We start from the raw sequence: 22,640 nt of genomic DNA on the forward strand, positions 1-22,640 counted from the left end.
TCACTTAATGTCCCCCATCCCCACCCTCACCAGTAACATGCCAATTTTTTCTCACAAATGTACCTCAACCCATATACCAAATGACTCCTCATCCTCAGTGATTGCAAAATTCATTTTGACTATAGCTATCTCCACCCTCCGAATTCACCACCCTCCTGCATTCTCCATCTCGCTCTCCAAAATTAACTCACCCATCCAGATCCACAACCAACCTATCCCACATGACCCATCTGCATCCTCTCGCTTAATCAAAAAACCATATCCACTTCTCACCCGGCTTTCCTAAAATCCCAATACATTGACCAATCACCCATGGAAAAAAAACACCCCTGTTTATTTCTAATCACATTTTTAAATTCCAAAATTCCTTCCTTCTAGCCCCAACTCATCATAAACACTTCTTCAGCTGCCATTTGATTCACTCTCCATCACCTCTACCTTTGATTCTCTTATCCCCCAACAAAACTATCAGAGTCTTCTCTAGTACAGTCTCCAAATGTATTTGCCCAATTCTGAGGATGCAGCCTGGAGTATAACTAGCTCAGCTTACTACCAGAACCAGCTTTACAATATCATATGGTTAAGGAGGTGTAGGCCATTCGACCGCTCATGACTCTTCTGCCATTTAATAAGCTTGTGCCTATCTGACAGTAGCCTCAAATCTGTATCCCATCTACCCCTGATAACCTATCGCCTACTTGATTACCAATAATCTATCCATCTCTGCCTTAAAAATATTCAAAGGCTCGGTTTCCACCACCTTTTCGGCAAGAGAGTTCCAAAGACTCACGATGGTCGAACAAAAAAAAAAAAAGCCTAATTTCCGTTTTACATCAACAGCCCCTTATTTCTAAACAGTGACCCCTGGTTCTAGATTCTCCCACAAGAGGAAATATCCTCTCCACATTCACCCTGTCAAGACCCCTCAGGATCTTATATGTTTAAATCAAGTCGATTCTTCCTCTACTAAACTCCAACAGATATAAGCCTAGCCTGTCCAATTCTTTCTCATAAGAGAACCTGTGCATTCCAGGTATCAGACTGGTAAATCTTCTCTGAACTTCTTCCAATGTATATACATTCTCCCTTAAATAAGGTGACCAATAATGTACACAATACTTGAGATGTTGGCTCACTGGTGCCCTGTACAACTGAAGCATAACCTCAACCTCTCTACTTTTGTATTCAATTGCCCTCACAATAAATTATAACTTTCTATTATCTTTCCTAATTACTTACTGTACTTGAATAACAGTCTTTGAAATTCATGCACTAAGACACCCAGATCCCTCTGCACCTCAGAGCTCTGCAATATCTCACTATTTAGATAATGTGCTTCTTTTTATTCTTTCTACCAAACTGGACAATTTCACATTTTCCCACATTATTCTCCATTTGCTAGATCTTTGCCCACACACTTAATCTATCCATTTCTTTATGTAGCCTCCTTATGTTCTCTTTACAACTTACTTTCCTACCTTTCTTTGTGTCATCAGCAAATTTGGCAACTATCCTATCCATCCCTTCATCTAAGTCATTTATAGAAACATGCTTTTGTGCCTACTCTCTGCCTCCTGTTAGCCGGGCAATCTTCTACCATGCCAATATGTTACCCCTAAAGCACAAGCTTTTATTTTCCACAATATGAGCACTACCATGCTTCAGTCCCTTTTGCTTAAACTGACCATGAATCAGCCTGAATGGTACAGATGCCCAAGACTTCTTGTTTCTACAACCAATTGCCTCCTAAAATATCCCTGCCTCCTCCTGTTCCAACTTTAAAACATTCAAGGAATGTTAGTTTACAAGGTTGAGAGTACCTATCCAAGAGTTTTCAGTGTCGTTCTCTCACCTTATTATTCTTGCATTATCTCTCTCCAATTATCCATTCACCAGTTGTGAACCCCCTCTGCAGTTCCTCCTCTTTCTCCTTCTATCTAGTTCAAACTTATCTGATCAAGGAGACTTAAGAGCCACTCAACTCCCCTTTTTCTGGTTCCCATGGTAACTGTCACTAGCAGTGGTTCTCAGTTCACTGACAAATGGTAAATCATGGGCTGTCATGAGGGGGGAAAACCATGGTAGCTACAGGACTATCACAAAAGTGCTGTTAATTCACAAATACCCTTACCTGGTTAGCCTTATGGTGGGAATTTAATGGCCATAGAGTAATGTGGGGGAAACAATAAATACTGCCCGTCAGAGTTTCCAAAATTCAAAGAGCATAAAAATAGCTTTATGCAAGGGTTAACATAATTTTAAAACAAACATCACTGAAGCTGCAGCATTGCAAGAAGCAGGGGATCTCTCAATCCTTGGCCAGTGCAACTATGAACTCCCGCGAGTAACTTAGAGCTAACTCTCTTTTCTAGGGCTGGAATTTTCCAGACCCCGCACAGCCCTACAACCAGGTGGGGTTTCCCGCAGCGGAGGAGATTTGCTACTGGCCACCATGAAGTCTATGTATTTTGTTTGGCTCGCCCGTCTAGCCCAGGGAACCAATGAGAAGAGTCAGAAAATCCCACCCTATACATATCTCTCTTTTCCATTAATAATGAGGGAGAATGAATGCACCCAGCTACTGGTTGAGAACAATAAACCAACTTCGATCAAGCCATTGTCAAAGAGACATCATACACACAATTGTGCATGTGTCTCGGGCCTGAAATTACACCAGGGTTGCCAACACTTCAGGTTTGGCCTGGAGTCTTTAGGAATTGAAGATCAATCTCCAGAATATTGCTGCTGTATGCAACCCTGAAAAAGCATTGGGACATTAAAAAAAATAAAGTTTTTTTTGTTGTTTTCTGAGAACATTTCTCTGTACCAGATATGAAAATGGGAGAAAAAGGGTTGCTTGGCTGACAAGCTTCATCATTGGATAATGAGTCTTTGTGTTTTCCAGTGGCGGGGCAAGGAAATGCATCAGAAGGATGGATGTGTTGGCCAACAAATGGCTGGAGTTTGGCGGCAAGTCACGTGATGAAACCTCCAGAAATACATTTAATCACATTAAATTATACTGTGGAACACTTGTGTGCAAAATGCTTAGAAAATGAAATTGTTCACTCCATTACTTTAACAGAGGTGGTCACCTACTTACTTTAAACAATTAAGTACTTCACGGGTTTAGTGGGGGAGGAACTTTCAGATCAATGCACCAAGATCCATGCAAAAGTGTCCAACAGTGTAATTTCAGGGCCTAGGTATTTAGCAGATGGAAGAAATAAGCAAAGCAAATTCTGGCCTCACCTGCTGCACAGCACATGATAATTAGGTGGCATCATCTGCTCAATAGTTTATTTGTAACATATTCATTAATGCTGAATGGTTAATAATATTGGCACCATCAGACTTGTCTCATTGTACTTTCTTGTTTTTAATCTGTAGCCAACTTGTTCAGCATTGTATATGCTTTGAGTAGAATCACAACAGCAGCTTACAGAGGCAATTTGTTTTGTTTTTTCCCCGCAAGTCCAAAACAAGCCCATCTGCTCCCCACAATGCATCAACACTACAGATGGAGAAACTCTTTACATCAAAACCATTCAGAGCCTCAGGACAGCCTACTCCAATCTCATTACTAGAAAATGCTTTAGAGGGGACAGACGTACCTGCTAGTATTGAAGGTTTACATCAAATACATGTAATGCAATTACTCACTATAGGAAAGAAAATCCTGCTAAAATGACATATGGAAATATACGTGTGGGTACATTTTATTGTGTGATTTTTTGGGGGCAAGAAAACATTTAGCACAGTCAGATCTCACCAGAGTATAGGGAGAAAAGTCTACCTCTCCACTCCATGCAAGGTACAAGTATTAAATGGACAAATCAGAAGAGTGGGTTGTATTTTTATATTCCTTGATTAGATACAATTGCTGAACAGCACAGAGAAGGAATATCGAAAACTGTGCATAAATGGCAGTATTTAGCCTTAAACTTAATTAAAGCAGTACACAATTCATTTTTTCCAATTAAGAGGCAATTTAACATGGCCAATCCACCTACCCTGGACATCTTTGGGTTGTGGGGGCGAAACCCACACAGGCACGGGGAGAATGTGCAAACTCCACACGGACAGTGCCCAGGACCAGGATTGAATCTGGGACCTTGGCGCCGTGAGGCAGCAGTGCTAGCTACTACACCACCGTGCTGCCCAATTAAAGCAATTCTGGTGAGATGTTAGCACATTAATTTATTTAAAATCTTCTAACTTTAACATCCCTCTGCTTGTGCTGATTTATTTGAATGGTTTAAAATAGGGAGTGGTGATTCGGTTTAAACCTCTTTCTATAATGCTTAGACTGATATTAGTGGTACCAGCTCTCGACAGATCTCACACAGTCAGGATTCACTGGGACTCACTGAAAGACCAGCAACTTTACCTTCATATTGCTGCAAGTGACTTAGGTTTTGGTAACTGGCACGTCTTAGAATCATAGAATCACTACAGTGCAAAAGGAGGATATTCGTCACATCGAGTCTGCACCGACCATCCAAAAGAGCACCTTTTCACCTGGGCTCACTCCCCCACCCTACCCCCGTAACCCCACCTATCCTTTGTACACTAAGGGACAATTGATCATGGCCAATCCACCTAACCAGCACATCTTTGGACTGTGGGAGGAAACCGGAACACCTGGAGGAAACCCACGGGAAGAACATGAAAGCTCCACACAGTCACCCACGGCCAGAATTGAACCCGGGCACTATGAGGCAGCAGTGCTAACCACTGTGCATTGTGCCACCCCGGCACAATTTAGAAGCATCAGTCTCTAGTGCCAATCTATACTGAATAGCTGAAGATGCAAAACACCTATACAAGCAAAACCATGTCAGAAAATGCAAGCATAGCATTATAGTGGCAACTCAGAGCTTTAACCTCTCAATCTCTTGGGTTCTTGATCCCAATTTGATACACGGGAGGTGTCTAGTAGAGAGCAAGTGATGGGACAGGCCAAGAGGATGGAAGAGGAAAAGATCCACTTTCCTCTACTAACACAACCAAATTCAGATCATTTATTGTTCATGCAATGCTGCAACATACAATTTGGCTGCTGTGTTAGTCTATATTACCGTGGCTCTGTTTTTATGTTATGAGTATGTGGTTTGTGAGGGGTGGGAATTAAAAAATAATTTATTTTTTTTTTTTTTTTTTTTTTAAAAAGAGTACCCAATTATTTTTTTTCCAATTTAGCATGGCCAATCCTCCAACCTGAACATCTTTGGGTTGTGGGGATGAAACCCACGCAGACACAGGGAGAATGTGCAAACTCCACACGGACAGTGACCCAGGGCTGGGATTCGAACCGGGTCCTCAGCGCCGCAGTCCCAGTGCTAACCACTGTGCCGCGTGCAGCCCTGTGAGGGGTGTGAATTAATAACTTGGGGTGGGAACCAGTGAGTAACTCACCTGTTATGTCAAAGAACTAGTGCATTTTAATTGGTAAGCTCATCTGCCTGCTGTGGGTTAACTTCCTCTCCGAAGTGAGCAGAATGCACCAGTTGGCCAGGGGATCGAAGTGGAAATTTGGGTACCAGTTTGCACCAAAGAAAGGCACAATGTCAAGAATGTTAGGTCACAGGGAGTCTGGGCAGCAGAGGTCTGCACTTTATTTGTGGGGCCCAGAAGAACACACATCAAACAGAATTTAGTCTGCTTCTCATTGTCTTCGGCTGGCAGTAAAACAGCAGAGTTCCTTTGACTCAGGCCAGAGCTAAAATATCAGTCGGGGCCCAATGTTATTAATGAACCAAAACATACGGACTTAAAAGAATTGTCTCACCAACTTCAGGCAGGTTCTTTTGTTGGCTACCCAAAAGAGGTTAAAATCAGGGTTGGTGCAAAACAGGTGGAAAATCGTGGACAAAGTCACACAGTGCATTTAAACTTCCATTAAGATTTATGCTTTATGGGTAGGATTAAAATGGTAGCAGTGACTTTACCTGAAAAATAATCCACCGGCTGCAGAAAATGTTGTGATGTCTTGAGGGATGTGATAAAAAAGCTGCTGCTCACTTAGCCTCGCATTCCAGAATACACTGGACATATAACGCCACCAAGTGGAGAGACAGAAAAGCATTCTCCTCAAAAGGATACTGGCCGGGATTCTCTGAAAACGCAGCTAAGTGTTGCCACCAGCGTAAACACTGGAGTGTTTCACGCCAGCGTCAACGGGCCTCTTGGCCCAGCGATTCTGTTGCCCACAGTGGGCCAGCACGTCGCTGGAGTGCTCTGCGCTGCTCCAGCTGCCGTACGCGGCCCTGCACTGCTCGCCGTGGGTCCGCGCATGCGCGCGGCGGCCGTTTTTGCACCGGCCCCCGCGCAACATGGCAGAGCCACCCAGTGGGCCAGTGCGGAAGGAGATAGGCCCCCCCCCGAATCGCGCACGCCCACCGATCGGTAGCCCCCGATTGCGGACCTGTCCGTCGTGGAGGCCGCCCCGGAGTCTGATCCCCCCACCACCCCACCAAGAATGTTGACGCTGCACTGGTCGGGGGCCGTTGAAAGAGGCCCCCGCAGCGGAACTCGGCCGGTCGATCGCGGAGAATCGGCACGGGGGCCTCTTTCTACGACCCCCGACCAGCGCCGCGTCGAACCCGCATGCGCGGCTGACGGGGATTCTCCGGTCCACGGAGAATCACGTCCCGCCGCCGCGGGTCTGAGACCATTCTCTGCCCCCGCGCCGAGCCACTGTACTTATACCAACTCAGTGGTAAAGCTGCGTTGAGTATTCTTAGCAGAAATGAAAGTTGAATGTGTTTTAAAATGGAAACATCTACCACACATCCACCAGCAGTTTAGCAAATTGCCGTGGTATGTCCCGAACACAAAAAGCAGGAAGAATCTAACCCAGCCAAATACCACTCCATCAGCCTATCCATGATCATCATCAAAGTAACAAAAAGGGTTGACGAGAGTGGTGTCAAATGGCTCTTACTCAGCCATAATCTGCTCACTTTGGGTTCCACCAAGGCCACTGAGCTCCCAAACACATTACAGCCTTGGTCCAAACAGGGAAAAATGAGACTAATTCAAGCGGTGAGGTGAAATTGACTGCCCTTGACATCAAAGCAGTGTTTGACCTAGCATGGAATTAAGGGGCCCATATAAAACTTGGAGTTAATTGGAAGAAGGGGGAATGTAGTCCACTGGTTGGAGTGATATCTAGCACGAGAAAGATGGTTATGAGAGTTGGGAGGTCAATCATCTCAGTCCCAGATATTATCTTACACAGTGTACACAAGAAACAGGACAAATCCAACCCAGCCAATTATCATCCAATCAAACTACTTTCCATCATCAGCAAAGTGACAGAAGGAGTCATCAGCAGTGCTATCCAGCGGCACTTACTCAGCAACACCCTGCTCATGGACGCTCAGTTTGGGTTGCGCCAGAGTCACTCAGCTCCTGACTTATGACAGTCTTGGTTCAAACATAGACAAAAGAACTGAATGCCAGAGGTGAGGTGAGAGTGACTGTCCTTGAGATCAAGGCAGCATTTGACCAAGTATGGCATCAAAGAACCCTAGCTAAACTGGAGTCAATGGGAATCTCTCCGTTGGTTGGAGTCATACCTGGCACAAAGAAGATGGTTGTGGGGTTGAAAGTCAATCATTTCAACTCCAGGACATCACTGCAGGAGTGTTCAGGGTAGTGTCCAGGGCCCAACCGTCTCCAGCTGCTTCATCAATGACCTCCTTTCCATCATCAGGTCAGAAGTGGGGATGATTGCAGATGACTGCACAATGTTCAGCACCATTCATGACTCCTCAGATAATGAAGCAGTCCATATCCAAATGCAGCAAGACCTGGACAATATCCTGGGGTACAATCTGGTTAGCACCACACTGCTGATGATGCACATCTGGAGAAGGCAGGAACCCCCAGGCAAGGCAGCAGTCCCAGGGCACAGCTGGGTCCCAACCTGATGCGGAGTCTCTGGAAGTGGGTTCCCCAGAGCTGATGCGAGACGATAGGGAGCGGCTGGGACATTCAGAGGGAGATGTCAGCATTGTCCAGCAGGTCCATAGCCACTTGGCGGAGTTTCAGAGGCTACAGGCGCAGGAGTTGGCGCCGGCAATGAGAGGACCGAGGCCAACACTGCTAGGGTGCCGACCGCAGAGGAAAGCCTGATGCACAAAATCGGCACCATGAGAGTCAGTGAAGGCCACGGCTGAGGGTCTCGGCAGAATGACCACCTCACTGGGGGATATCATCCAGTACTAGGCTGACCTTGATGAGGTTCTGCGGGACATGTCCCGCTCTCAGATGGGCATGGCCGAGGCACCGGTCCCGACCTATGGAGTGACGACAGTGAGCACCAGCTCCCCAGAGTTCCACCTCTCTGATGAGGCCACGTCTCGTAGCCAGCACACGGGACAGGGCGGCAAGGCTGTGCATATGCCGCCAACAAATGAGCCGGGCCCTCCGGACCCAGAGCTCCCAGAGGATGTCTGCCAATTCCCTATCAGCAATAGCCTTCATCCGCGCAGCCAGAGGCCTCAGGAGTCGATGGGGGTTATGGGTGGTCGATGGGGGAGACGGGAAGGGGCAGGTTTTGCCCCAGGAATGGATAAACTTGATCCAGTGTTGACATGGTGGTGCTGCGAGCGGTTGCCCCTCCCCCACCATCTCCCCTACCCACGCATCCCATGGGGGCCCAACCCTGCGGAGGGTTCCCCACAGCCAGCTGAGTGTCCCCCACCCGAGCAATGGGGTGGCAAACCCAGCGCTTCTGGTCTCTTTGCCTGTGTGCAAAGATGGCTACTTACCTCCTCGACTCCCCACTGAAGCGTTTCCGCCAGGTTCACGTTTTTCAAAAGGAGCACTCATCGGGCCAGCGTGAGCACTTGCTGGGGAGGCTGCTGAATGACGGGAGGCCGTTGGATATGGGGTCATTCTCGTTAATTCTATGGAATTGGGGCTTAAGTGGTGATAATTGGTTTCTTGCCACGCTACGGCGAGATCCCGATTTCGCCTATGGGAGCAAGCCGGTTGCATCGTAAACTGTTTGGCGCCTGGCATTTTTGGCCTCTCCTGCTATTCGTTGCGCTTGAGCGAGAGCACAATAAGGCCGGAGAATCATGTCCAAAGAATTTGGCGGGATTCTCTGATCCTCCGTGCCGAATCTCGCCCGCGATTCTCCGCAGACCTGTCAGGCGCGCGCACGCACTGGCGACGCGAAGCTGGTCAGGGGCTGTTGAAAGCGGTCCCTGCGGCGATTCTCCGTGCTCGACGGGCCAAGTGCCCACCGAGGTCCGCCAGCGTGGTTCACATGTGGTCCCACCCGACGGGACCTCGGCGTTCTGGCTGCAGGTACCGTCCAGGATGGGGTGGAATGGGGGGATCCGACTCCGGGGGGGGGGGGGGCCTCCACAGTGGCCAGGCCCGCGATCGGGGGCTACCGATCGGCGAGCGTGCTCATTCCGGGGGTGCCTATGTTCCTCCGCACCAGGCCCCTATAGAGCTCTGCCATGTTGCGCGGGTGCCCGCGCGGGGCCACGGCCGTGCGGGAGTAACTGCAGAGCCCCGCAGGCAGCCGGAGCTGCGGGAACAACGCCGGGGCTCTGCTAGCCCCCATGAAAACGGAGAATCAACACGGACCTTCGTGGAAAAAGTCTGGAGTGATTCTCACCTGTTTTCTGATGGGCATGGGGACTTAGTCCCCAGAAGAATCCTGCCCTATTTTATTTTTTAAGGACTGCCATGAATCCATTATTTTAGACAAGAGATGGGACGTTTTTTCATCCCTCTTCTATTTTCTTTGTTTCGCGATGGAAAACAATGCACACATTTTCAAAGGGACTGACACATTGTTGGAGGTATGGTTGTCCCAGTGGGACTGGGGTACCTCCGGACAATTCCAAGGTTTGAGTGGGACAAGCTATTGGAAAATGTGCATTGTTTGATCACAAGTCAGTCAGGATGAAGCCTGTCTCAATAAGAATAGCACTGTTTGTCTCCAAGAAACAGGGATGCATGCGGTATTACCCTCATACTGCAAGCAATGGAGCCCTGTTGGAAATTGCTTCAGAGTATGGCTAATTGGGGAGGCTATGGTGTAGCGGTATTGTCACTGGACTAGTAAACCAGAGACCCAGAGTGATGCTCTGGGGACCCAGGTTCAAATCCCTCCAGTGCAGATGGTGATATTTGAATTAACTAAAAATCTGGAATTAAAAGTCTAATGATGACCATGAAAGCATTATCGATTATCATTTTAAAAAACCATCTGGTTCACTAATATCCTTTAGGAAAGGAAATCTGTCATCCTTACCTACACGTGACTCCAGACCCACAGCAATGTGGTTGATTCTTAACTGCCCCCTCAAGGGCAATTAGAGATGGGCAATAAATGCTGGTTCCGCCTGTGACGCCCACTTCCCATTAAGGAATAAAAAATATATAATTGGATTCCATTTAAAATTAATTTTATTCCCACAAAATCTTTGTGAAGCCAGCACATCTGGAATACCCACATAGGGGTCAGGATTCTCCGTTCCACCGCACCAGTTTGGAGGGTGTGGGTGCTCTGCCGGCGTGATGGAGAATCCCGACAGCGGAGAATCCAGCCCAGGAACTTTCAGGAGGTGGTAGACTTTCTGGACAAGGTGTTCCCAAATGGGGCAGCCATTTGCACGGGATGTATGGATTTTGATAGAAATATTTTTATGAAAGCCAATTGTTAAAACAGAATAACTATATACAAACATTTTGAGCCATCTGATGTTAACGCAGGTTAAAATAGAGAGGGATGCATTAATTCTGTGGGGGGAAAAAAATAACACCTTTTAAAGCAAGTTGCCATCAACCCACCTTTCCTGTGGCTCCATGGGACACAAACTGAGCTTTTTCCTGTTTTGCAATCTTAACCTGGCCTCTAGCAATACAGGGCCTAGCCAGTGACGTGCCAAGGAAGTATCGGTCCTCATAAATAGCATTTGACTGCACCCATGGCCAGATGAACTCTTCCACAAATTCCTTTCGCAAATCTTCAATAAAAACCTGCAACCAAAGCACATATTTTTAGTTATGAAGGTTTTTAAAAAAAGTGTAATAGGGGAGGCAGGGAGACAACCTGCTCCCTAATTTCTGCTAATGTCCCTCAAGTTGAACATTAATAAGAAATTCCTACCAATTCACTTTCCCTGAACAATTTGCTGTTGCCAAGTATTAAGGCTCAGTTTCTGCACTGACAGGAATTTCCAGTTGACAAAGAGAGCGGCCCACTTTGGCCTGATGAATCAGGAGGTGTTCCCTCCCTCTGGATGCATAAAGGCTTCTGGGCCATAAATGTGGTTGTTAGTGATTCCCTGCCTAGAGGAGCTTCCCCTCCAGGATCATGGCATGGTAGCAGTATTTTTAACAAATTAAAGATAAATTTATCTGGCTTTTGCCCTCTCTCTCTCCCCCTATGCTCAGATCTTCAGCTCCCACATCAGCCGCTGAGGCTACCAATCACAGACTATTGCAGTGCCACCCTTTGGCCTTTCAGTGTTGGGAGCTCACCTCACCCACTGTCCCCGGTTAGATGGTCAGATAGCTCCATGCATTAATTGGTCTGGCTCTTGGAACACGCCAGACAGCACTAGGATCTGGAACTGAACCGGAAGCCGTACTCTCAACTCAGAATTGAAAGTTTGGCCCATGAATTGACAACAATGAAGAGTTTTTATGGTTTGTTGAAATGGATTTTCTTCCTTTACCAATTCTTGGATTTCATGGGAGTATCACAATTGTGAATTTGGCTGCTCGGAGTGGAAACAAGTTTCCAAAACATTGGCCTTCTCCCAGGGAAGCATCAATTGCCACATAAGATACGTAACAAGGACAGCACGGTAGCACAGTGGTTAGCATTGTTGCTTCACAGCCCCAGGATCCCAGGTTCAATTCCCGGCTTGGGTCACTGCCTGTGTGGAGTCTGCACGTTCTCCCCGTGTCTGCGTGGGTTTCCTCCGGGTGCTCCGGTTTCTTCCCACCGCCCAAAGATGTGCAGGTTAGGTGGATTGGCCATGCCCTTAGTGTCCAAAAGAGTCGGGTAGGGTTACTGGGTTAGGGGATAGGGTGGAGGTGTGGGCTTCGGTAGGGTGCTCTTTCTAAGGGCCGGTGCAGACTCGATGGGCCGAATGGCCTCCTTCTGCACTGTAAATTCTATGACACAATAAATATAATTTTGATCCCCTTACCTAAGGATCAAAAGTTCACTAGATTTAAGGAGTTGTCATATGGGAAGAGACTGAGTAGAATGGGACTATAGTCTTTGATTTTTAAATAATGACAGATGACCTCTTTGAAAAATATAATACTCGGAGAGGTCTCGACAGGATAGATGTTGAGAGGGCGTATTCCTTCATTGGAGAGTCTAGAACGAGGATTATAGCCAGTAACTGTCTACTCCTCCCGCTGCCTTGGGAAAGCGAGCAGGCATAATCAAAGACCGCTCTCACCCGGATTATTCTCATTTCCAATCTCTTCTATCAGGCAGGAGATACAAAAGGTTTGAGAACGCGCACCAATAGATTCAAAAACAGCTTCTTCCCAGCAGTTACCAGACTCCTGAATGGCTCTCTTATGGACTGAACTGATCTTTCTGCACATCTTCTCTACAGTTGTAGCACTAAAAAACATATACTTCACCAGCTGTCTATGTTTTTTTTTTTTTAAATGTATTTTATTACAAACATGCATCAAGACAGAATACAGCAAATAAACACCCCGGAAACATACTTTCCAACAATCAACTATCCAGTATGTACAGATTTTTCCCCTTTTTCACCCCGCTCCCAAGACGAACAGCTCCTCAAACACGGTCAGAAACAACCCCCACCTTTTCTCAAAGCCCCCTGCTGAGCCCCTTAACTCATACTTTTTCTTCTCTGACCGCAAGAAGTCGTACAAGTCACCCAAGCAAGCCGCTATCCCCGGCGGTGATGCCAACCGCACTCCAGCAAAATTCGCCGCTGTGCAATCAGAGGCGAAGGCCACGACATTGGCCTTCCTCCTCTCCATGAGCTCCAGCTTCTCTGAAACCCCAAATAAATATCGCCACCAAAGGGTCCGGGTCCACCTCGTCCTCCACTATCCTGGCTAAGACCGTGAACATTCCCGCCCAGAATCTTCCCAATTTTTCGCAACCCCAAAAGATGTGCGTGATTCGCTGGCCCCTGCCCACACCTGTCACAATTATCTGCTACCCCCTGAAAGAACCCACTCATTCTCACCAGAGTCATATGTATCCTGCGCACCACCTTAAACTGTATCAGGCTCATCCTTGCACAGGAGGAGGTCCCGTTTACCCTACGCAGTGTCGCACTCCATACTCCCCAATTGATCTCCCCTCCCAACTCCACTTCCCATTTCTCCTTGATCTTCACCACCCGATCGACCCGCTGTCTATGTTTATGTATTTCCATTATGTATCTTCATGTATTTATCGCATGTTCTATATTTTCATGTATGGAGCGATCTGCCTGGACTGTACGCAGAGCAATACTTTTCACTGTACCTCGGTACACATGACAATAAATCTAAACCTAAATCTAGCCACAGGAATAGGGGTCAGCCATTTAGGAGTAAAATGAGGAGACATAGAACATACAGTGCAGAAGGAGGTCATTTGGGCCATTGAGTTTGCACCGACCCACTTAAGCTCTCACTTCCACCCTATCCCCGTAATCCCAATAACCCCTCCTGGACATTTCGTAATTCAGGATTGTGAAACTTTGGAATTCTCTACCCCAGAGGTCTTTGGATGCTAACTTGATGAGTATTCAAGAATGAGATCATTAGATTTTTGGACACATAGGGAATTAAAGAGTTTGGGATAGGATAGGAATAAGGGGCTGTTGTAGAAGATCGGGTGCGATACTAAATCCATAGCAGGTTCAAGGAGTCGAATGACTTTGCCCTGCCCCAATTCTTCTGTTCTTTATTGTGGAAACAACCCCCCTTATTCTACCACTCCACAATGCAATGTACTTGAACTACCGATTTACTGCTGCTAATTTACTTTCAATCCATTGAATTACTTAAGTATTACAGAATGGTTATCATATCATAATACTAGAGAAGCAATCTTGTGGTCTGGAATAATGATTCAGGGACGTGAATGTAAATCTGACCATGGCTGCTGAGAAATTTAAATTCAATTAATTAAACAAATCTGAAACAAGCTAGTTCCAGCAACTGTGACCATGAAACTATTTGATTGTTGTAAAACATCGTGCTGAGGGAAGGAAATCTGCCATCCTTACCCGTTCAGGGCTTTGTGAGGTTCCAGGCTCACTTCAATGTGACTGACTCTTAAGTGCCCTCTAAAATGGCCGAGCAATTCATTCAGTTTTATTCAACAAGGTGACTCCCACCACCTTCTTAAAGACACTTAAGAATGGAAAGTAATTCTTGGCTTTTCTAGCAACACTGACTCCCATTAATACATTAAAATAAATCAACAGAGAATGGCTTTACCTTTTTAGCTCCCAGAGAAACTGCTTTCTTTTCAGCAGCTTCAAAATCTTCATCCTGTCCCACGTTAGCCTATTTTGTAATGAGAAAAAGAACAAATTATTATATTTGCTGAGAAAGATTATTAATCTAAACAATCCAGAGATTATAAGATTAATTAAAGTTGTATAAGGACACCATGCCCATTAAAATTCATCCTTTAGGAGTACAAATCCTACCATCTTGCATTTCAGCTTTTAATAGTTTATTATGAGTCCAAAGCTTGGCCTTAACCATCCTAACTGGCAGCCTGTCTATATAAAATATTTCTGGCTTTCAGTCTTAAACTTGAACATCACATACCTGAACCTGTGCATTTTTATTTAATAATAATAATAATCGTTATTATTACATTAACACTGCAGTGAAGTTATTGTGAAAAGCCCCTAGTCGCCACATTCCGGGGCCTGTTCCGGTACACAGAGGGAGAATTCAGAATGTCCAATTCATCTAATAGCACGTCTTTGGGGACTTGTGGGAGGAAACCGGAGCACCCGCAGGAAACCCACGCATATATGGGGGGAACGTGCAGACTCCGCACAGACAGTGACCCAAGCCGGGAATCGAACCTGGGATTCTGACGCTGTGAAGCAACAGGGCTAACCATCATGCTACCGTGCCGCCCTCTACCTTCCAAAATTTTCCCATATTGAATGATAAAACACATGAGCAACTAAACACAGATATATCAAATATAGTGAAGAAAACAAGGGGCTGGGTTAAAAAGAAAATGCTGGAAAAGTTCGGCAGGCCTGGCAGCATCTGTAGGGAGAGAAAAGAGCTAACATTTCGAGTCCAGATCACCCAGGGTCATCTGCACTCGAAACGTTAGCTCTTTTCTGTTCCTCCATACTGGGGGAGCAGTTATGGATAGCACTGTGGCTTCACAGCACCAGGGTCCCAGGTTCGATTCCCCGCTGGGTCACTGACTGTGCGGTATCTGCGTGGGTTTCCTCCAGGTGCCCCGGTTTCCTCCCACAGTCCAAAGACGTGCAGGTTAGGTGGATTGGCCATGATAAATTGCCCTTAGTTAACAAAAAGGTTAGATGGGGTTGTTGGGTTACAGGGATGGGGTGGAAGTGAGGGCTTAAGTGGGTCGGTGCAGACTTGATGGGCCGAATGGCCTCCTTCTGCACTGTAAGTTCTATGTTCTAGTGGTAGCTACGAGCAATGTGTCCATCAGAGGTCCAGGATCAGCAAGGAACCCAGGCCACAGATGAATGAGGGCAAGGTGGGGGTCATAGAAGTGAGGCAGGTGTTTGGATGCAAAGGCAGGGGTGATTTTCAGCAGCCCCACCTGTTCCAGATACTGGGTCCATGAAGGAGACACCCAGCCCCAGAATGTTACTGGCCTACCTACCAGCATTTGCTGGGCAGTATTCAGGAGGCGTTGGAAAGCTGTGAGGCTCCCATTTAATCCCTGGGTCACCAACTAATTGTGGTAGGCTTAGGGATAATTGATATCAATTGATTCATTAATGAGCCAACTGACATCCTATCACTGGCAGCCAGGAAACCCATGTCAGCCCCTTCTGCCCTCTGACTTAATCAGGGCTGTTGCCAGGAGACTGACATGAGACCTCTCCTGAAATTAAGCGGGCCTGGCTGCCATGGTTACTGCCATCACTGGTTGCATTAAATCCAGTCCAAATTATCACACAATGAGATAAAAGACTCTAAGTTTGAAAAATTGTAATCTGGACCCGGGCCCTAGGGATGCCATATTCGGGGTGTTGGACAAGCTGGGGTTGGAAACGGGTGCAGAGGCAGATGTTGTAGCCTTCGCCTCTTTGATCGCCCGAAGGTGGATCCTGTTGGGATGGAGATCAACCTCTCCACCCTGTGCCTTGGTGTGGCAGGGGACCTGCTGGAATTCTTGATTTTTGAGAAGGTCAAATTTGAACTGAGGGGAAGAATGGAAGTGTTCTACAATTCATGGGCGTTATTATTATGCACTAAATTGGATTACATTGAACATTAGGGGGGTGGGTTGGGAGAGAGGGTCTGTATGTGTTAATGGTGACTATGGGTGATTTCTGATTCCATTTTGTTATTTGTTTATGTTAACATGCGGGATGCTGTTTGGTGGGAGGATGGGATTGTTGTTATTGAAATGGGGATTGACATTGCATTTGTTACTGATTATTGTTTGCTGTTGGTGGGTGTAAATTTGGGAAGAAAATGTGAAAAATAAAATACTTTTTAAAGAAATTTGAAAAATTATTCATTTGCCATTGAGGAAGAATATAGCAGTTTCAGGTTTTGCTGAAACACTGGGGATTTGGTACAGTAGCTTAGTTTGCAGGTCATCAAGGGACTATTTTGAAGGAACTCACCCGTGGCCCACAACGAGGCTGCCAGGATTTAATTGGTCACTCACCATGGGACGCAGAGAGCCCCACCCACCCCCACTGGTGAAATACTGGTCAGGGCACCCAATTTTAGGCCCACCCTCCTCCAGCCATGGTAGCCTACTCTAGGGTGTGGGGGGTGTTTAGAATTCCAGCCATTGTCATTGTCACCTGTGGAAAAGCTACCTAGCTCACAAGCAACTGTAATGTCATCAATTTTAGGTTGATAAACACTTCTGTGGAACTATAACTGTGCAGAAATTGCCACCTTCAGCTCTACAAAAGGTCAAAGATTGGGGCAATTTTGGAATTAGAGGTCTAGAGGGCCAAAAATTCTGGAATACTATCCAGAGAGTGACATCAGGATTATGCTCATTGCTAATCATAAGATTGTGGGTCCAGTAAGGATCCTCCAGGGCAGGCCTTCTGTAGTGCAGTTGAGGGCAAGGAGGCTTTCATCCCCGATCTTTGGGCATTCAGACAAGAACCTTTACCTCTGCTCCACATACAGCCTGTTTCCACCTACCAAGGGAGCAGAGTGCCTCATCTCATTCGAGTTTCCAGCCTCAAGCTCCCTTTAAGAATGTGGATACAGGTATTCCCAGCATAGGGAATCACATTTGGCATCAGTGACCTTTTTTGGGTGGGCAAGGTGAGAAAGAGTGAATGTATGAGAAAGAAGAAACAGCGAAACTTCAGAAGTAATTCATTGGGCACAATTTAACTAAAAAAGTCAGTTCTGGGTAGGATTCGAGGCGCCAGGAACGACCTCGCTATCGAACGACACTGTTTCGTTTCTGGACCCTGGCACAGAACCCCCCCCCCCCTCAAACATCCACATCCCCACCCCTGAGGCTGCACTTTAGCGTAATTTTCTGCACACAGGAGCTCGGTGAGCGGTGTTCCTCAGCACAAGAAGAGATCAGGGCGACATTTTTAAAATGGTGCCCCAATCCCTCAACCTCAGAAAACAACCCCCGTTTGGGCTCAATGCCCCAACTCACCTGTTGGGGAATCCCCGAGCCCCCTGCACCCCACCACATACCGGCAGGGCATCCCTGGACGCAATCCCAGATGTGCACAAAATGCCAGTTTGACATCTCGGCACAACCAGCCTGGCAGTGCCCAGGTGCCAGAGTGGCACCCAGATGGCAATGCCAGACTGGCAGTGCCAAGGTGCCTGGGCAGCACCAGCAGTGCCAGGATGCCAATCTGGCCAGAGGCTGACCAACCGGCTGGATCACCTGGAGAGGCCCACCCTCCTCCCACCAGTCCCCAGAATGCACCATCTGCACCAATGAAATATCTTTAGGCTAGTCAAAGTCTAAATTTTTAAATTTTTTAAAATGGCTAGAAAAGCAAGATGAATAATAAATACAGGGGGCGGGGTTCTCCGACCCCCCGCCGGGTCGGAGAATCGCCGGGGGCTGGCGTGAATCCCGCCCCCGCCGGTTGCCGAATTCTCCGGCACCGGATATTCGGCTGGGGTGGGAATCGCGCGGGGCCGGTTGGCGGCTCCCCCCCCCCGGCGATTCTCCGGCCCGCGATGGGCCGAAGTCCCGCTGCTAAAATGCCTGTCCCGCCGGCGTAGATTAAACCACCTATCTTACCGGCGGGACAAGGCGGTGCGGGCGGCCTCCGGGGTCCTGGGGCGATCTGGCCCTTGGGGGTGCCCCCACGGTGGCCTGGCCCGCGATCAGGGCCCACCGATCCGCGGGCGGGCCTGTGCCGTGGGGGCACTCTTTCCCTTCCGCCTTCGCCACGGTCCCCACCATGACGGAGGCAGAAGTGACTCCCTCCACTGCGCATGTGCGGGAATGCCATCAGTGGCTGCTGACGCTCCCGCCCACAGATTATCATAGAATTTACAGTGCAGAAGGAGGCCATTCGGCCCATCGAGTCTGCACCGGCTCTTGGAAAGAGCACCCTACCAAAGGTCAACACCGCCACCCTATCCCCATAACCCAGCAACCCCACCCAACACTAAGGGCAATTTTGGACACTAAGGGCAATTTATCATGGCCAATCCACCTAACCTGCACATCTTTGGACTGTGGGAGGAAACCGGAGCACCCGGAGGAAACCCACGCACACACGGAGAGGATGTGCAGACTCCGCACAGACAGTGACCCAAGCCGGAATCGAACCTGGGACCCTGGAGCTGTGAAGCAATTGTGCTATCCACAAGGCTACCGTGCTGCCCTATTGCGCCGCCCGGAGATGTCATTTCCGAGCCAGCTGGCGGGGCACCAAAGGCCTTTCCCGCCAGCTGGCGGGGCGGAAATCAGTCCGGCGCGGGCCTAGCCTCTCAAGGTGCGGGCTCGGCCCCTCATGATGCGGAGAATTCCACACCATTGGGGCGGCGCGATGCCGGACTGATTCGCGCCGTTTTTGGCGCCGGTCGGCGGACATCGTGCCGATTACGGAGAATCCCGCCCAGGATACCTGAAAAAGTGCAGACAAATAACTGGACTTCCTGTGCTAAAAGATACAGTTCAAGATGGTACACAGGGTACACATGACCCGGGCAAAAATGAGTGGGTTCTTCCTGGGAGTAACAGATGAGTGTGAGAAATGTGGGCGAGGACCAGCGAAACATGTTCATAAGTTCTGGGGCTGCGAAACATTGGGGAGATGTTGGGCAGGAGTGTTTGTGGCGCTAACAAAGATAGTGGGGGTAGAGGTTGAAGTCTGGACCCATTGGAGGTGATATTTGAGATATCGGAGAAGCCAGAGAGGGGAGGAGAGCCGATGTTGTGGCCTTCGCCTCTCTGATTGCCCGGCGAAGTATTCTGCTGGTGTGGTGGTCAGCAACGCAGGGGTGGCGGCTTGGATGACTTTCTTCGGTTGGAAAAGATGAAGTACAAATTAAGCAGAGGGCTTCACGGCAAGGTGGAGGATGTTCGCCACGGGGGGGGGGGGGGGGGGGGGGGTGAGGTGAAAAAGGGGAAAATTCATAAAACTGTATAGTTGAGTGTTGGGGTGTTTGTTCCCCAAATTGATTATGTTTTGTAACCATTTATATATGTTGGAATAAAATACATAAAAAAAATATATATATATTTCAAAAAAACAACTTTAATGGTCAGGTGGGACGTCCGGTGGCAGCAAGTCGCTCATGAGGTGGTTCCCATCTGGATATTTTGTTTTTGGCCCTTTTTGCCCAGGTTCCTGGTGGGTGTTTGGGTTAAAACTTAATAATTCGATGGGACAAGGGTCCCACATGAGAAAAATGCTGAAAAGCTCTCGGTCCAAGAAGCCAGCAACTAAAGAATCATCATTCGATTTGGAAGCCTCTCGAGGCTCATCTGTCGAGAAAATGGCTCATCTGTCGAGAAAATGGCAGAGGCCGCTACAGTGACTCAGGTCACTTTGTTCACGATTGAGATGCTTACAGGCATCTTGGCAGCAGAATTCAAGAAACAGCGGAAGGCTGGGGGATGTATGTGACCATGTTTGAGGAGCTGTTCGTCACCGGTGGGAAGGGGGAGGGGGGTATAAAGATACCATAGTTCAATGGAAGTGGCTTTGGCTCCAATTCATTCGGCACTGGTGAAGATTGTCGTAATGGTAAGGGTGTATGACGCAGGGTGTGGAGGCAGCTCTTTCGCATCAGCGACTGGATTCTCACTGGAGGCTGAGATGGCAATGCTGGCCGGTGTTAACAAAACACTGAGTACCGAGGTGGATGATTTGGAGAATTGCTCCAGGAGGTAGAACCTTCAGATCGTGGGGTTGCCGGAGGGAGTAGAGGGCCCAAATCCAATCGAATTTATGTCATAGGTGTTTGGGAAGATGGTGGGGGAGGATGGAATATCATCCCCTCCTGAGCTAAATCAGGCCTGCCAGTCACTCCGGCAGAAGCCCCTTTCAGGCGAACCACCATGGGCAATCATCATCAGGTTCCACAGCTACCAGGAAAAAGAATGAATCCAGAGGTGGGTGAAGGACAACAATGGCAGGGTCAAGATGTGGGACCAGAATTGGCTAAAAGGCGATGGCATTGAACAAGGCCAGGGCTACATTACACAAGAGTGGAGAGCGGTTTCGGGTGGTTTACCCTTCACACCTACTGTAATGATATGTATAGTACAAGTGTAGTAAGGGTTCACGCCTACTGTAATATGTATAAGTGTAGTAAGGGTTAACAAGGGAGACTACATGTAACTCAACACTAGATGGCGTTGACATGGCAGGGTTCATTAAGCTGGAGAGGATAAAGTTTGCCTTGACAGCGTCTGTGCAGGGGTTCTTCAGGCGGTGGCAACCGTTCCTAGACAATCTCGCGGAGCGCTAGGAGGAGGTCAGCAGCAGCAGCAACCCTGGGGGGGGGGGGGGGTTAATATATGTGGGAGAAACCTAATGTATAAATAGTTTATTATTTTTGATTGTGGTGTTTGTGTTCTTTCTTCTTTTCGTTATGGGGGGGGGTTTGTTTGTTAAAAAATTGTTGGAAAAATTTGAATAAACATATTTTTAAAAATTAAAAAAAATACTAGATGGCGTTACTAAGTGATCATATACAAGGCTGTGTCTCTAGGCATGCTGGGGAGAGCTGATGGAGATTTCAATGTAGAAGGATAGTGTGAGGTTGGGGAGAGCTGATGGAGATTTCAATGTAGAAGGATAGTGTGAGGTTGAGTCATAGTGTAGTTTATAAATTAGAGAGATTATTGATTGCTGTATTACAGATTTGTACTATTATTTTATTATCTCAGTAAAGTGTGTGAACCTAATCAAGATCAAGTACTGTAAAATAATTTAGTTTTGATTTAAACTTCTTAGTTTTTATATTCTTTGTCAACACTACATGTCTGGCAATCATGGAGACCAAGACAAGGAATATAACACCTACAAATGACTTTTGATTCGAAAGACTATTATTTTGATGCGCCTGAGAAGGGTTATGGTTGGGGTGAAGAAGCATGGACTGGGGCGAGTTAATTGTTATTTATAAGGAAACTTATTTTTGGGGAGGACATGTGTTATGGGGACTTGCTGCAGTTTCTTGTTCCAGTTTGTTTTTTATTATTCTTGTGTGGGATGGGTGTGTTACTTTCTCTGTGGGCACGATTTAACGGAAATGAAACAGATTCCCGCATCAAGTGCGTTTAGCCAGTTGTTTCCCGGGGCTGCGCCCGCTATTAAACGGGATTCTGCTTCATTTCTGGGCCTTGGCGTGGAACAGCCCACCGATGCCACACTTCACTCCATTTTTAAATGGCTCCCCAATCTCTAGGCCCCTCCCCATCACGATCTCCAGAACCAACCAACGCACCAATAAGAGGGTCATTGAGCCCCCCTGCACCCAACCTCATAAGGGTAAGGCACCCTGGGTCCGATCCTCAGCACCTGCATGATGCCACCTGGGCACCCTGACAGTGACAGGGTGGCACTGCCAGGGTGACACTGCCACAGTACCTGGGTGGCATCAGTGGTGCAAGATAGCACCCTGCCCAGAGTCCAACCAGCCAAGGTCTCCCGATCACTTGGGAGACCTTCCAAGTGCTGGTACGCCTGGTCCATGTTTGTGGAAACCAGTGCTAACGGCACCCGCTTGGGTGTTATGTCCCATGTGCTGGGTAGATCCAGCATAGACACATTGAAGTGAGACTAACTGCTATATGTTATTTTTGTACTGTATCTGGCAGTAGTTGGCAATTATTGTGGTTTTATTTTGTAATAATGAAAAGTTATTTTAAATAACTTCTGCTGAACGTGATTTAAGATGGTATCAGCCTTCCTCAAGCACATGCAAAATGAAGAGGAATCAAAAAC

The 22,640-nt window shown here is 47.4% G+C and overlaps 1 protein-coding gene across 2 annotated transcripts in view; it reads right to left on the reverse strand.

Moving 5' to 3' along the window:
- ass1 (argininosuccinate synthase 1) overlaps positions 1-22,640 on the reverse strand; it is a 165,691-nt gene that overhangs the window by 125,660 nt on the left and 17,391 nt on the right. For both annotated transcript variants that reach the window (XM_072488677.1, XM_072488678.1), the window contains exons 3-4: positions 14,476-14,544; positions 10,825-11,013 (exon numbers count right to left, since the gene is read on the reverse strand). In XM_072488677.1, the coding sequence (XP_072344778.1) occupies positions 10,825-11,013; positions 14,476-14,544 (258 nt within the window). The remainder of the gene's footprint in view (positions 1-10,824; positions 11,014-14,475; positions 14,545-22,640) is intronic.

This window comes from Scyliorhinus torazame, chromosome 22 (genome assembly GCF_047496885.1).
Source record: "Scyliorhinus torazame isolate Kashiwa2021f chromosome 22, sScyTor2.1, whole genome shotgun sequence".
Lineage (NCBI taxonomy): Eukaryota > Metazoa > Chordata > Chondrichthyes > Carcharhiniformes > Scyliorhinidae > Scyliorhinus > Scyliorhinus torazame.